The following is a 17,111-nucleotide window of genomic DNA, read 5'->3' on the forward strand; positions in this document are numbered from 1 at the left end:
TGATCTGACGTATCTCAAACTAGCCTGACAGAGATGAAAACTGGAATCAGAAAGTATCCCCACTGCCTCGTTTAATTACAAAAAGTCCACCCACTGTCAGTTAATAAATTAATATAGGCAGTATTTTGGCCAGATCGAGAATTTTTGTGTTGATGCATTTAGGATCTGATAATTCTTCCACCACTGCCAGAGGTCTAAGTAGGCAGATTAACAGAAAAACACCTGTGTGGGTTTGCAGGGTCTTTAAGGAAGAAAACAATCAATATATAATTCAGTTATGAAGAATATTTTTGTAGATGGATCACTAAGAGTACAGATATAACTTTATTCTAAAATAAGTGCATTAATAAGAACTGACGGAAATAGCTGTGAATAATGTCCAAACTGTCTAGTTTAGCTGAATTGTACATTTGCTCCTTCAGGTAATGTCAAGATAAGTTCAGGTTTACAGAGCATTGTGAAAGGAACACTGATTAATCCAATGTCTCTTAAAATTATTTTTCTTATTGTATTGTCTTATTTTACCTGAATTTAAAAGTCTAACTAAGGACAGAGGATATATGTTAGTTAGATGCCCTACTTACATTACATTGCATTACTTTTTTCTTATGTAACAATGTTAAACTACATTTTTTCTATTAAAGAAAGTAAAGTTTTTTTCTTTTGAAACACTGAAGTGGGAAGATGGTGGGCATTTTCAGATCTGAGTGCCTCTTACACTACAAGATAAAGGTTGGTGAATTAATTGAAAGTCGTCACAAGGAAGACTTGTGAGTGACATAAGGCACAGTGTCAACAAACTGGCAGATTAGAGAGTCCCGCCCTCACTGCTCAGTTGTTAGTCAGGCTGGTGGGCGGAGCTTCTAATGAGATACAGTAGCTGTTGTTGTGTAACCCAATGATCCTGGTGTGACATCTGGCATTTGGCCTCAGCGATCACAGAGCTGCAGCTTCTGAAGGGAAAATCAAATCAATGCTCCATTGACTCTGTCAGCGTGCGATGGAAACCTAATTAAAGGCCCTCCAGGCACAGCTGGTCATTTTATGCAGCCAAGCACCAGGGCAAATCAAGCCAGTAATATGTACTATTGCTTTACTCTGCGGGAGGGGTTCTGTGGGCCTTCACTGAGCAGGACAGTGTCAGCATTCGATATGCTTAACTCATGCGTATGTGCTTGTTGTGTCATTTTTTGACATACAGCACTGCATGTTTGTCTAAAATACGTTGCCTCAGTATACCATACACAACTAAACCAATGTATGTTATTGGACTATTGGGCTGTAGTATGCAAGTCAGAAGGAAAAGGTAAAACTAGATACAATTACAATTAACATCACTTCCTTCAGGTTTGTTTATAAATTTCACTTTCACTGGAGAATTTTTGTAGTTGTAAGTTTCCATTTACACACTCAGCAGACACACAGCAACATTAGCATTAATTCAGCTTCTGTTTGGCCTCCATCAGCTCTTGAAAAAAAATGTCTGTCTCTCTGTCAGAGGGGGTGAAGTACTGTGGGTTTATTCAAACCTTTTCACTGTTAACATCTGCTGCTAGAAACCAGCTTGAAGAGAATGGAGTTTGTGGGATTTAAAACCAAAACAACAACTTAAAGGAGGCTTTAAGGCTCTACAGAGCTGAGGGGAACAGCAGAGTTGGTGATAATTCTCTGTGGGTTTGTCACTATGAACGATTTCTTCCACATTACACATAGGCATTTGATCCATTGTTTATATAAAAATATTGATCAATGCAGTGTTAACTAAACTAAGGGAACATTTTTAACTTGTTACTCTGATGCTGTTAGGTTTATTTACATTAATCATTTTAAAATACAGCATAAAATGTAAAATACTGCAGTTTGGGTTTAGCCTGCTTTAATCAGATATTACAATCTAATTTTCACATTTCTGTCTGAAAGGAAAAAGAAAAAAGGCCATCAAATACTTAATCTTGTCCAAATGTTTTATTTATAACAAAATCAAAATGAAGACACATTCATTCAGTCATGTTTGTACCAGTGCTTTCAGAGTTTTCATGTTGAAACTTTTAGAATGTGTCTGCACATACTTTTTTTTGGACTGAATTGACACAGGAAGGATGCCAGGCAGTCATGCATGCACATACATGAACTCACATGCATAACCCAAATTAAAAGCTGTTTGCAATAGAGATGGGAGGTAGGACATAACAGTGAACCACACTATCCAAATAGACTTAGAGAAGTCTGAGTTCCCTCTTTATGTCGAGGACACCATAAACAGGCCCTATGTGAAAGACAAACTCCTCTCTCTCAAAGAGGGTGATGTTGATGGCACTGGTTGGAGTTGGCAATTCTGGCATTGGAGAAGGGAGGGGAGAGGGGGGGGCACTGTCCCGTCGAGAAGCAATCGATGCTCACATCCTGTGAACCCAGCATGTAACACGGGAGAGCACTCCCAACATACAGGCAGCCACAGCACACACAGATACGCAGAGAGACAAAGACACAGTCACAGGAGAACAAGGGGATGTGTATTGGAGTTTGGGACCAACGCAAGAGGACTTCAAAACATCTCCATGGGGTAGCCATACTGATGCAGTGAACTCCTATGATGCTTATATAAACATGATGAAGTGCATTAAGAGGCAAAGAGGGAGCCCATACCAGTGAAATGTAAGTGCTGTTGAAATGGTTGATTCATTGAATGTAGTCATTTGCTGTTTTGTCATGCACCCAAAAGTGCTACTTTGCTACCAACAGTTCCATGAATAACAAATGTAATGTCTCAGGTGTTCATTTGTATTTTTATTGAGAAAAGACAGTGAAGGCTCGAGCTGAAATTTTGACCAGAACCAGGCTACACTCATTTTTGGATTCTTAAAGAAGGGAAAATCCACTCTAAACTAGAATTTGCACGTTTGTGTTTGAATGCCTCCATATCAGGAAGAGTTGTCAGGTAAATGAACTCCAAAAAAAAGAAGAACACAGTGACATATTTGAAAAGAGGATGAGCATACACTAAGCTCCAGGGATTCTACTGAATCACCAATGTTTCAATAACATGGTCCACATTTCAACTACACTTTTTTCAAGTCCTTGAAAAAGAGCCAAATGTGACTGAAACATCAGTGATACAATAAAATCATAGTAGTGTAAGTACAAGAGTCTCAGAACACCATACTGTAGTAATAATGTTGTCCAGAAAAAACTTATGGAGCTGCTCCATAGTCTGAATAATGGAACAAACGCTAGAGCTCTATGACAGCACCCAAGGTGATATACTGAGGTATGATATAAACCCTACATTCAAACTGATTTGATTTAATTTCTCAAACAAAAGCCCAAAAACCTAATAAGTATTAGACTGCAACAGGCATTGCTTAAGTAAATGCACTCAGGCTTTGTTAAATTTAAAGTTCCATCACAGTGCCAGGCCATAGTTTTACTTCTCTTAGTTTGGTCTGAAATATGCTTGAGACAGGTGTCATTTTACCATAGGCTGTACAACACATGACTGACAGTTATATTACTTAGTCAGATATCAACATCAACGTTCCAGACAAGACTTAATGAGGGCGCCACTTGCTAGGATGTCAATGCCCACTACCACTTTTCTCAGTACATTTATGGAGATAAACGTGCCATGTAGGTGCAAAGTTGAGTATTATATATTGTCTAAAATAGCTAGAAAAAAACATGTCAATGGGCCTAACTGTTGCACTGAGTGACATGGTCCTTCATTACTATGAACACACACACAATAGTTTAATTTGACTCAATCCCACACACAACATCCTGCTGCCAGAAATGCTCACTAGAACACCAAATGTAGATTCATCTGCTTCTGTAAATAGTCGAATAGTTATTATGACTTTATTTTTGTAGCTTTGGCCACCAAATGGTTATGACAACATTGCAAGCACTTGAGTATATACTGAAGGTTTTGGAAATATTGAAATATATAGGTCCAATGTGGCACCAAACACCAGCAGTCATGCCACATTGGAGAAAATGAATGCAGACAGAAAATTACAGCCTGATCATCCGACTGCTTGGGTGACTTGCCTTCTTTAGTGATGTTTCCACGTCCTGAGATCTCATTAATTACTTTGGTAAATATGTTACCATTAATGATAAAACTGATGGCCAGAGCTACGAACAAAAAAACAAAATTGTTGAAAACTGCAGTTGTCTTACACAGTAGGTTTTTGCACCTTCATAGCAAAAACTGAACTCATAGATACATGAAGATGTATGTGAGGCTTATCCAGGTGTGAATGCTGTGTCTCCACAGTTTGAGGGCATGCGGCAGTGAAGTGGTGAGAAGCTGACCATGGGTGACTGGAACCTGCTGGGCAGCATCCTAGAAGAGGTCCACATTCATTCTACCATTGTGGGCAAGATCTGGCTTACCATACTCTTCATCTTCCGCATGCTGATCCTGGGAGCAGCTGCTGAGGACGTATGGGATGACGAACAGTCTGAGTTTGTCTGCAACACTGACCAGCCGGGCTGCAAGGCAGTCTGCTACGACCGTGCCTTCCCCATCTCTCTCATTCGCTACTGGGTTCTGCAGGTGATCTTTGTCTCTGCACCCTCACTGGTCTACATGGGCCATGCCCTATACTGCATCAGAGCACTGGAGAAGGAGCGCCACCGGAAACGTGCCCAGCTGAAGGATGAGATTGACGAGGCTGAGTTAGCATTGGACGAACAAAAGCGTGTGGAGAGGGAGATGAGGAGGCTGGATGAGCTGAGGAGGGTGAAGAAGGCTCCTCTCAGAGGCTCTCTGTTGAGAACCTACATCATCCATATCCTTACACGCTCTGTGGTGGAGGTCTCCTTCATCCTGGGCCAGTATGTACTCTATGGTATCCAACTTGAGCCTCTCTACAAATGTGAGAGGCTGCCTTGCCCCAACAGTGTAGACTGTTACATCTCCAGGCCCACAGAGAAGACTATCTTCATGGTCTTCATGATTGCCATTGCTGGTGTGTCACTTTTCCTCAACATTATGGAAATATCCCACCTGGGCATCAGAAAAATAAAACGGATACTCTATGGAGAAAGGTACATGGAAGATGAAAGTTTGATTTACAAGTCCAAGGGGAAGGCATCCCTACCGCACCTTTGTGTTTTGAGCAATGTATCACCTTACAATGGGCCATTGACTCAGACCTTCAAAGTGATTCCAGAGGCAGACATGAAGCCTCCTCTTTACAATTCTGGGCTCAAAGTCAACCAGGAGGTCCTGAGACACAACAGCTTGGCTCATCTGGGACACAGTCAGACCAGCTACATTTGCCCCCAACCACGGATGCCACCCAGGTCTGGCCAGAACTGCTCAATCCAAGCCCTCCAAACCCGTGAAGGTCCAGAGGTCCACACAACAATCATGGACAACCATCCAGCTTGGGGTTCTGGTATGTCAAATGGGGATGGAAGTGCACCAAGCCATCATGAGGATACCCATCTGGGAGAGCACCCTCACCCCAGCCATTTGGAAGCTCTGCTGTCCAGCAGCACTTTAAGGCCCAGCGCTATCAGAGACCTCTGCGAGGATGACCGAAGGGAGTCAATGGCAAGCGAGGTCCTAATCCCCAACCCCAGGAAGACCAGCTTCATGATCAGGCCGCCATCTGAGAGCTTGTCATCAATCAGTGGCTGCACAAGCCCTTCATTACATACCTCAGAGGAGTCGGATGAACTGGGCTCCCTGCAGGGAGACATGCCCATGATGCCGCCTGCTGGGGGGCGGAGAATGTCAATGGCAAGTAAAGAGCATAAATTATCACGTCATATTAACATGTGTATCATGTGTTCACACTAGAACAGAATGTCAATGTTACAATGTTAAGAGTACAGCTAACAGCATCTCCTACCTGGGTTGCTCCTGCCATTTTGTCCACCATCACAGTGTTAATTATGTATAAAATATTAAGCATCATCTAGACTGTGTATTATCAAAGAAGTCAAAGGGAGAGCACTGGTTGAGTCAAGTAGTCTATAAGCTAAAAGGCATATGTGGCCAAAACCTGTCACAGTAGGCCTACATCTAGGGAACAAATTAACTTGACTTGATACTTGAACAGTGAAAGATTAAAGAGGAAAGATGAAGTGAGGGAAGGACAGAGAAAGATGGAGAAACAAAGCTCATTTCTGTTGATTTGGATGAAGCCCAACAGGGACAAATTGGCAGCTTCTGTCCATTCAGTGTTCTCAGTGGAAGCCATGAGAAGTTATTGAAGATAACAACCTTCAGTTTTGACATAAGGCCAATCAAATGAATTGCAGTTTGAAAAACAAAACAGCAACAACAAAAGAGTGGATGCCATGTGCTGTCATTACAGGCAGTGCAAGAATGGACGGTGACAACCAGGCCTGGTCCTAGCTATAGGGGACCTAGGCAACTGTTGCAGGCACCATGCTGGGGATGCACTGAACAATGAAGTTCAATATCCTCTCCATGATTTTTGTTACCTGCACACTATTAGGTGGAAATTGTTCACCTCTTTCCTTCATCTCCTTAAACTTTAGCTGCTTCATACTGCCTCCTTTTTGTTTATTCAGTTCAATGAACTCAGTATGCTCCCTGGCGTGAAATCTCTGTAGGTGCTTGATTAAGTTGGTTGTGTTATAACTTGAAGTTTTACCACCGCCTCTCGGAACATTTACTGCGCAGGTATTGCAAGTAGCCGTCGAGTCTGTAGTCTGAGGTAGTGTGAAAAAGTTCCAGATAGCTAGTTCCTTTCGCTCGCTCCATTTTGAAAACAATGTGGGCTTCCGCACAGCGTGTTGCTTGCACATGATGCCACTCGCTGCGCATAGCATAGAGTTTGACTGAATAGACCGGCTCCTATGTATCGGGCCCATTGTCACCGATACCCGATCTAGAATTTTCTTCAATATCAGGACCGATACCAATATTGGATCGGTGCATCCCTACATGCAGCTGAACAAACTGCAGTCAACATAATCCCACTGCTACCGAGTGGTGCCCTTCGTAGCTTGTCCATAGTATTGATACATTGATATATTTTAGTTTTTGGGTTTTTTTTGGGGGGCAGGGGTTAGAGAGTTGCACAAAAAACAACATTAATTAATCACATAATGTCAGGATAGCTTTGTTTACAACCATAGACTGTATATAAGAAATGGACGTAACATCGGTGACGTCACCCATTGGTTTGTGGACTGCTGCTCGGAAGCCAATAGTATCGGATCTTGAAAATTTCAGGTGCATGCCGGGAAAAATAAAAACACAGATTCTACTTATATGGGCATCAGGAGGGGCATGAGGCGCCCTCCTGAACCTGTGAACCAATCTACCTGTCAATCACGAAAGAGCCACGCCTTAATGCATACCCTGCTTTATCGTCAAATATAAAATCAGGGAGGCCAAAATTTCACAAATGAACATCATACTGCATTGAATAAGGCTTTAAACTAGCGATTGAGACCATAAACACATTTTGAAAACGTTTACTGAGGTTAGAAATCAAGTGAGAAGTTGGTGAATTCTCCATTGACTTGTATAGAGACGGAAGTCCTTTTGACACCAAAACGGTCGCCCCCTGGTGGCCTTTGATAGAATGCAGTTTTAAATTACTTCTGCGTTGGCATCATTTCAGAAAACCGGAACTCCCTGCCTATTTACAACCCCTCACTTGAAAGAAAGGCTCAGAGTGTGTGGGTTTTGTGGACTGGAAGTCAGAGGAGCACATTTCAAGATGAAAAGTTAGGACGGGTGCAGGTCAGAAAAACAAAAAAGAAGAGGAGAAATATTCCAAACATAAAGGTATGTATTTCCTGAAATTTTGTGACAAAGCTAACTAGCTCCTAATGTAGTTAGCTTGTTAGCTAATGTTAGCTGCTATTGCTGGCTAAACTACATTGAAAAGCACCTGCTAACTTTAGCCCACCAGATTAGCTAGCTAGCATGAGCTCTGCATCTAACATCGATGTAAGCTAAGTGAGCAGCTACATTAGCTTACCACATTGTCTTTTATATCATTTTAGGTACACTTTTAAAATAACACTATCATAAATCTATCACAACTACTGAAGGCCTAATTACATCCATAGATGTGACTATTTCTTCAGGAGAGTGAATGCAACATGTCTATTAGAGCATTCCAAATAAACTAATGTAAATAATACATGTAATGCTATGTATGGTATAATTAACAAACTTCTTCCACTTGAAGAATAGTCTTAACAATTGGCTCCTTTTAATTATGAGCGCACAACACATTGTACATTAATACAAACATATGCACACTTTAAATGTCATCTTGTTTAATAGCAACCTCATTTATACAACTGTAATTGTCTACACACTCTATACCAGATCACTAATAGGTGGGCCGCGGTCCGGATCTTGACCCAGATGCCGTCCTGTCTGGCTCCGGACCTGTAACTGATGATTGTTAAATTTTGTCCGAGTATTTCTATTTTAACGGGCGCACCTTCTTCAGCTATTACGATAAAAGTGGAGCAGCCAATCAGCCAATCAAATCCATGCATTTGGACACAGGGAGAGACTCGACTGTCAGGGAGATACTCAAGGAGAAAAGAGGAGGACAGAGAGGTGGAAGATAAGAGGTAACTATTTCACATGGCATGTTTGACGAAAGAAAGTGGACAATGAAAATAGGGTTTTTAATCCACAATGGACAGAAAGTTACATGTTCATCCTTCCAAAGGCCCGTTCAAGACCTCTGTGCCTCAAATGTTCTGACACAGTGCACATTATTAAAAGCAGCAATGTTAAGCACCATTATGAGACAAAGCACAACACTTTGGAACAAACATACCCACTCAAATCAGCAGTGAGGACAGGTTTATTTCGAAAGTAAGCATTTAGTTAAGAAGCACAATCAAAAGCTTTCAGTAATGCACTTCATTTTAAAATGCCATTTTTATTTGATATAACAAAAGAAAATATATATATTTTAAATGTTCTTATTGATTTGAATCCCATAAGTTGAGTGTAAATACTAATAAATGAATTGTACTGTATTAATGTGACAGTCTACAATCTAGCCACTAGACACAGATGCTGATGGAACTACAATGTTACTTCAAGCTACTGAAAAAGAACTCAGACATTATGATGTTCTGGACCTTCAATTGAGGACATTTTCACTAATTACACCTCTTTGAATGAACCTGCTCTATACATTTTGTCTCAATCAGTTCATTCATGTAAATTCCTTATTAAATGTTATATTATGAGATGTGTTCATGCGTGAAGCTTGTCTGGACATGAGGTGACAATAAGTGTAATATGTGTATTATCTTCCCTACAGAAGCACCAGATATAACCTCCTCTGCCCAGCTTTTGGAGCTGAACACACCTGCTGCTGCTGAGACAGTTGACCCACTCTCAGCCAATCCTGCTGACTGTCCTTCACATCTGATATATATATACGTGTGTGTAACAACATGTATTGTAATTGTGTGGCTTGTGTTCTTTAAATATTGTAATAAACAGAAGGCATGTTTGTGTCAATCATTGCTGTACATGTATTCATTCATTCATTTATCTATCTATTTATTTCTTTATCTTAAGCGGGAGGAGGGAGGCGCTGGCAACAACTCTAAAATAAATTTGTAAAGTAATATTGCTCGTCACAACAAATATGTTCATCAGATATATATTATTAAGTTATTTAACATATGCTTTAAAATATGTGTGTAAAAATGCACCATTAAATTGTGTTTTTGGTATATACATTATAACTAATCCTTTATAACACACTAGCTAGACTCCATCGATTTAATGTTTTATATTTTTAAAAAATCCTTACCTTGCTACAGTACCTCATCAACAATGGCATGACCAAACAACAAAGCATGAATAATGTTTTTGCAGAAAAATACGTTTGTTTTTTTTCATTCTTTTTGTTTTTTGAAGATAGGTTGTTAGGTTTACAAAAATGTTTTTATGTATTTGAATTAATGAGAGAATGCTTGCTTTAGTCAGTTGGACACACACTGAAAGATGCTTGCTTTAATCTATTACATGTATGCTGTGTGTGGTTTCATTATGGCTGTCTTCTTGTCTTTCTCAGAGCATGTTTCTGGATATCTCCTCTATCATGAAGAAGTGAAAAGAAGAGGCTAACACCATGACCATAGGAGCTGTGTTCCAAAGCCCAGCTCGACATGGGGGAGCAACTGTATCAATGATCCAGCCATCAACATTGATCCACCACTGAAGTCACATGGGGCCAAAACCAGTCGAACAGTGCCAAACCCCAGTGTGATGGGTTAGAAGCACCTTAGAACACATAACATGTGGGCACTAACAGGAAAGGATTGTATCTTTTTAAAAATGTTTTCATTTCTTGTTTTGGCTCTGTTTTTTGTTTTTCTTTTGTTTTTAGAAACAGCACTGCTGTGGATTATGAAGCAAATTCCTCAGAGGATATTGTTTGCTTCTTTAATATGGACTTTATAAGCTTAAAAGGACATTTTTGTAAGTCAAAAACTTGATTATAATCTGCCTGTATCTGTGTATAGTAATCTACATACAGTCATTTCATGAGAAATTATGATTTCTATTATATTCAGATTAAATGCTTCTTAACAAAACAGCAAATGTTTTGTCAACTGATATTTCATCTAAACACACACACCACCACACTAGAATTCTCATGCTTTTTATTTTATTTGTCAACAAAAATTGCCTAGACAAAATGCTGTTTTTTTTTTTTCTTCTTTCAAACCTTTTTCATATCAAATAAACAAAACATGACGTGACAATATTTACAAAAAAAAAATCAAAACTAAACACAGGTCATTTGAACATTCAGAGATAAAAAATGAAATAAAAAATGCTGAATCTGCATATAACAGTCATGTTGCAGGTACTCGAGAAAAAAAAAAGACACGTAAAAAATGGCTCACCAAAATGTACAAATACAATAATGTAACCACTGTAAAAAGTTAGAAACAACGCCACAGATACTGTCTACATGTCTATCATACAGTCCTTACCCATATGAAGAGGTATGCTGAATCATCCAGGTAGATAAGTGTCAAGAGTCAGTTCAACTGAGGTGTAAAGAAACCTCAAAAGTCACAATCTGAGATTCAAGCGAAGCTGGATTACAGCTGGAGTGGCCCCCGATTCACGCCTATTGTAAACAGAACGCTTTAATAAGTACTCCCTTTAGTCTGCCACCAAGTACTGTAATTACCAATGAAGGTCTTTGATTTCAAAATGGAAATCTCTTTTTCCCGGTAACCACTGTGCAATATTTAAATGATAGTTGTTACTAGATGTGGTGCTGCATTCAGAGATGTTGGAAAGTTGGAAACTCCTATGAAAGGAATGTAATGTAACAGCCATTTGAGCATCAATTCCAAGTAGGATCACGATAATCTGATCTCATATTGATATGTCAGCATACCATGGAAAACCAGTAGTTTTCAACCAGAGACCCAAGAGTCTGCAGCTTTTTACTTTAATCTTCTGATGAATACACGTTCAGCATAGAGAGGATCAACTTGATCCATGCTACATGGATTACTGCTAAAAAACACCTTTAAAAATGCATGTTAAGGGCCATACAAGGGGTTTTTGCAGTACTTACATTAATGCTGCAAACCATTTTCTAAATACACTCCTAGTTTTTTGAATGCTGTCCAACCAGCTGTCATTTTTTTTCCATTTCTTATGGTACAATCTGATAATCAATTAGCAGTGACTGGAAACCTGCTTGGATTAACTAATCCATCAAAGTCAACATCATGTCTGCTTTTACTGTTGTCAGACTTTCATTTTTGTGGCATGGTGATGTAGCTGTGAGTGCAGATTGATTTAAAAAAAAGTCTGCATTGCATTACCACACGCCAATAATGTAACTCTGACAACCTTAAAAGCATGTGATGGATTCACCAAATCAAGCAAGTTTTAATATCTCCACAAGTAGATTGTCACACCACACTGAAACTAATGTAACATATTCTACAGTCTACAGTATGGTTTGAAGTATGGTTAGCAGCATATAGCATGTAATATGAAGGAAATGGGTAAAAAAAAAACAACAAGAATAAACACTGGTATGTTCCTTACATTAGCAGTTTTAACCTTACAGCTAGTATAGATACAGATGCTCCACACTAACTAACTAACCAGATACAATGCTGCTAGATACTAACAAAGTACATTTGCTGTTGCATGTACAGTATGTAGAAGATGATAAGGGCCACATGGGGAAAAAACAGTTCTCTCAAAATGAAAAAAGTGAGTTTTCTTGGGAATTATATATGTTTTGGTCTGATCTTATTCCATTCTTAAGGAATATAAACTAACTAATGACAATTGTGCAGCTTTCATGGTGCTCCCTGGACTCTGGTGGACTTGGACCAACTTGAAATAACAGATTTTACACATCTCTGATTGCAGCCTTCAGTTCAACCAATAATGAGAGTAGTTCCTGTTTCTATTTTAACATGAGGAGATAAAGAAGGGGATATTTATGCTTGATAAAGTGAGGTGAATCATTTCATAGCATGAATTTATCTGTTCTGATTTGCACACAGTGGATTATTAAATGCTATGAGATGATTTGATGCCTCACGTTCATGTTTATTCAAGTGTAGCTTCCTTCCATTTTCTTGAGCTCAATGACAGAAAAGCAACTTAACAATTATATAAAGTAAAATTGTCAATTTTTTAACAATTGGTTTTCCACTGTGGTTTTTCCAAGGTGACACAAAGAAGAGCATTTGGCTTTTTATATGGAGATCCAAAGTGGTCAATATTGAATATATAAAGAAGATGCTATAAAACAAATAATGCTATGAAAAACATATGATGTAAAATGAAAATGAAATGTTGTATCTTTTCATAGTAACAATTTATTCTAGTTCATTTTAATTTTTTTCTAGGATTTTTTATTTTAAGTCAATGTGTTTCCCTTTTCCCCCCAAAGCCAGTTATTATTTCATGGCATTTTCATTATTTTATCATTTCATCACATATTTTGCCAGTATTTATTGATATGATGAATATATGTTTGCTTTACTACTGAACATTTTGGATCTCCATATTTCCAGAGGGGTCATCTAAAGAAGCTTGGTGAACAGTGAAACAAAAAGTCAGAGGAAAAGTTATACTGTCTGTCGTTCCCTCTTGAGATTTAATCTCAGACATATACAGCACATTGTCAGAAGGGGCCATATCCACATCTGGAGAAACTTGAGAAACTGCTGCAGTGTAGTTTCCATTGAATAAAATCCTTTGTTCCCTTACTGGATAGTTTGGCCCCTGTAACCTCTAAGGCAAGAAATTGTAGCTGCACTTGTCAGATGCTTTTTTCCCCACAAATTCATCAACACTTTTAACTTATGTAAAAAAAAAAAATGTTTAAAAAGAGTTTTATCAGCTTTTCTATTCAACTTAAGTTCAGCTGTTAAAAATATCAGGTAATACACAAAATTGTAAACATACACCCCTTTAAGTTAAAATATTACAACTTAAGTAAGTACATGTGTGACTTGTAAATAAAGGCTTATTTTTCATGACATTGTCAACAATAAAAAAAAAATACAACCACTGAAAAATCAACTCTAAGAAAGAGCTGCAAACCTACATTTTACATCTATGCATTTTCCTCTAAACAACCCCAACCCCCAACAACAAGAGTTCAAATAAATAAATAAACAAGTTCACATTAAGGAATGCGTCTATAAAAACCAGTCTATGAAAACCAGTGGATCAGTGTTCCCCTGTCTGTGTACTTTGAGACATCAGTACATCATAATGAGATTGTCATTGGTTTACAGGGTCCTGTGGTTACAGTATATCATGAGTGGTATCAGTTTATTTCCCTTTCAATATCATCGGTAGATTTCTTTCTATTTTCTCATTCTAGTCTGTTAAAGCTAGTCATGCTGTCATACTGATCCAACTGGTTTTTACAAAGTCTGTTCACTCCCATTAACTCCCATTATTTTAAGAATTCCTAACCAATTTCACACAAGTGCAATGATAAAATGTAATTTTATTTAATTTTTTTTAATTGTAGATTGATCTTATTTTACTAAAAGTGACTTCACCCTAAACCTCACAGCTAAAAGAAGCCCAAATACAGCCAGTATTGAAATGCCATGAACCTGTTCCACTCTGAGGCTGACAGTGTTGGACAGCAACAGAGCAGACAGCAGCAGCAGCACTCACCCCTGCCACGTGCCTCGCTATCGACTTTTCAACAGCAGATGAATTTGGCATCTCCCTAAATCAATAATGCACCAGTGAGTTTGTTTGAAGCTTTGGACTTCATACCGTACTCTATTAATGATACTGATTTGTATGTGGATATTGATTATTTTGCTGTGTGTCTCCACGGATTTACATGATATGCAAATTTGCTAATGTAGGGTGTCTAACACCCAGATCCTGTACCAAATACTTTAATAGGGCTATTTATGTACTATACAAGAATGATGCTAAATACATGATTACTGTAGGTACAAACACTACATTTTTACTACATATAACACAATAAGTAAATGGGCCAAAAAGAGCACTTATGACTTGTTTACGCTGATGTTCAAAGGACCTTACCAGTGTTTTCTTTTTATAATTTTAGCTCATTTAACATGGATCATGTTTACTATATTACTGTTACATTTTCCAAAGCATACCATTATGTTTCTTCTACCTTCCAGACAACTACTGATTTCCATTCATTTCACTCTATAATAAGGTATAATGTACCAGTATTCATCAACTAGCAGAGTTGCTTGAAATACAAATACATCACAGTAAATTTACATTCTTATTTCTTTTTATCCATTAATAATTTCAGTGTTATTGTCTTAATGTGTTGACTTTTCAAGTCAGCCTGCTATAACAATTTCAGGTTAACACTTTATTTAAAAGGTGCTGTAATTCCTTATCATTTCCAATGAGTTTTCCTGGAGAGGACTTTGTTTTCTGGTACTTATGATTCATAAATAGAGATAATGTCAAATGTAAATAACGAAATAAAAAAGAACCAGAACATTTTGTAATGGGAACGTGGTTGGATGAAATCTATATGAAGTATTTAGTGTCCCAGATGAATTCCCTTGGACTAGCCAAAATCTTGAATGAAATCAATTTAAGTCCAAAAAAAGAGAGAAAATTCCACTTAAACCCACAGATATGTTTTGTTTGTTAGGGAATCATTAGGAGACTGAGAACCAGAAAATAAAGCCAGTTATCCAGTTTAGCTTTCACCTCAGAACTTTAACAGCAGAAGTAGAATGGCTGTAATGATTTGCCAAGCTCAAGCAACTTCCAACTTTTCTGCATGTTGAATTCCATACTAAAGAGAGATGAATGAAATCCAGTGAGAAACACACAGAAGCAGTATAGCAAGCTTTGGAAATTGGCCAGCATGAATGTAAATATACATCAGCATGGTCTTTGAATCTATTTGGACAACCAGTGATTGGCTCGGGACTTGGGTTAAGTGCCAATGTCACAATGTGTTTGCTCATATTCATTGCCAGGTGTCACCTCTTGGAGGTGCTGGGCAGTGCTTCAACTTTGTAATGTAGTTCTGTCTCTTAGCGCAGATATGAAAAAAGGCAGAAGAGAAATATATAGAAACATCCATCTGAGTACAAGAAAAATTAAAAGTGAAGTTTGACAAAAGAAACTTTGCATAATGAGAGTTCATTTCACCATTTCATCTAATGTAAAATTTTACAAATACACACCTTTGGTAACATTTTACTTTAAAGTCCTGTGTCACTCAACAATTACCCTGTCACATTAAATGTCAAGTCATACACCAAAAGTATTAGTATATAATTAATAATGTAAAGGCTTAGTTCAACATTTTAGGTGATATGCTTATTTTCTTCTTCCTGAGAATGAGATAAGAAAATGTATACCAGTCTCATGTCTGTGTGTTTAGTCTGAGCTGCTAGCCTAGCTTAGCATAAAGACTGGAAGCAGGGGGAAACAGTTAGCCTATGGTGACCAGACGTCTCAGTTTGTCCAGGATTGTCCCGATTTCAAACTGCTTCATCACAACTAAAACAATAATCATAATATTGCTCGTTTTCAGTGCTTAGATAAACATTTTAGCGTGTTCTGTCCCTCTCATTATTACGTAACCCAATATAAAACCTTAAATAATTCACCACATGTCTGAATTCAACACTGATTTGTCTGTATGTGTGTCAATCAATCAATGTGTTGTTGTCAAAGCTGATGTTAACCTATGATGCTTGCAGCTTTTTTCTCACAGAACAGTTACTATGCTAACAGTTAGCTGTAATGCTGAAGAGAGAGTCGATCTTTTGTAAAGATCTTCAGGAGGTTTACTCCTTCCTTCATAATGTACCCGGCTATTAAAATGCTGTGTATAAAAGATCATATTAAGATAGCCAAACACAAGCGGTGGTTTCCCTGAGAGCAGAGAGCTCCATTAAAGAAACTCTAGCTTGGAAGAAAGACTGCAAAGCATAAAGCTCCTGTCAATCTTCTTATATGTAACATTAGTTAAAGACTGTTTGTGCACACAGACAAATTACTTGGTGGATTTTGGAGGACGAAATGTAATTTTTTTTTTCTGAGAAGCTTTCCATGGTGTTGAAAGGTGAGCTCGGTAGGTGTGCTGAGCGCTGAAATACTTGTCCCCCTGGTGAAAATGCCTATAGCACATGCACATGCGCATACATGTGCACATGCATAACATATGTGTGGTATATTATGGGTTCCAGTTGGGGGTTTGAATATATGGTCACCCTAAGATAACCTGGCTCTGTCAAAAATACACCTGCCAACAGCTCTAAAGCTAACTGATTGACATTTGTTTAACCTGTGGACATGGAATGAACATTTGTGGTTTTAGTAGCATTTGTGTGCAAGTGCTAGAAGTCTTGGTTTGCTAACTGAATGCCGTGATTGTGTGAAGCTTTCTGAAATCTTGTGCCATTGGTCTGTCCATGATTAAAGCTAACTGTGGGAGGAGGTGGGGATGCAAAAAAAAAAACCCCAAACCTTGATATTAGCCTCCACGTTACCTTCAGTCTACAACAGGCTGCATTATATTTTTATATTAGAGGTAGTTAAAGATTTAGATGCATATTGATGACATGATAGCATCTTCAAACAT

General features: G+C 38.3%; 1 protein-coding gene across 1 annotated transcript; it reads left to right on the forward strand.

Moving 5' to 3' along the window:
- The first annotated feature begins 4,315 nt into the window (after positions 1–4,315).
- LOC134001366 (gap junction alpha-10 protein-like) lies at positions 4,316–10,097 on the forward strand. Its single transcript, XM_062440948.1, has 2 exons — positions 4,316–5,752; positions 10,059–10,097. The coding sequence occupies exons 1-2, from the start codon at positions 4,316–4,318 to the stop codon at positions 10,095–10,097; spliced, it is 1,476 nt and encodes a 491-aa protein (XP_062296932.1).
- Positions 10,098–17,111: the final 7,014 nt, after the last annotated feature.

Source organism: Scomber scombrus, chromosome 19 (assembly GCF_963691925.1).
Source record: "Scomber scombrus chromosome 19, fScoSco1.1, whole genome shotgun sequence".
NCBI lineage: Eukaryota > Metazoa > Chordata > Actinopteri > Scombriformes > Scombridae > Scomber > Scomber scombrus.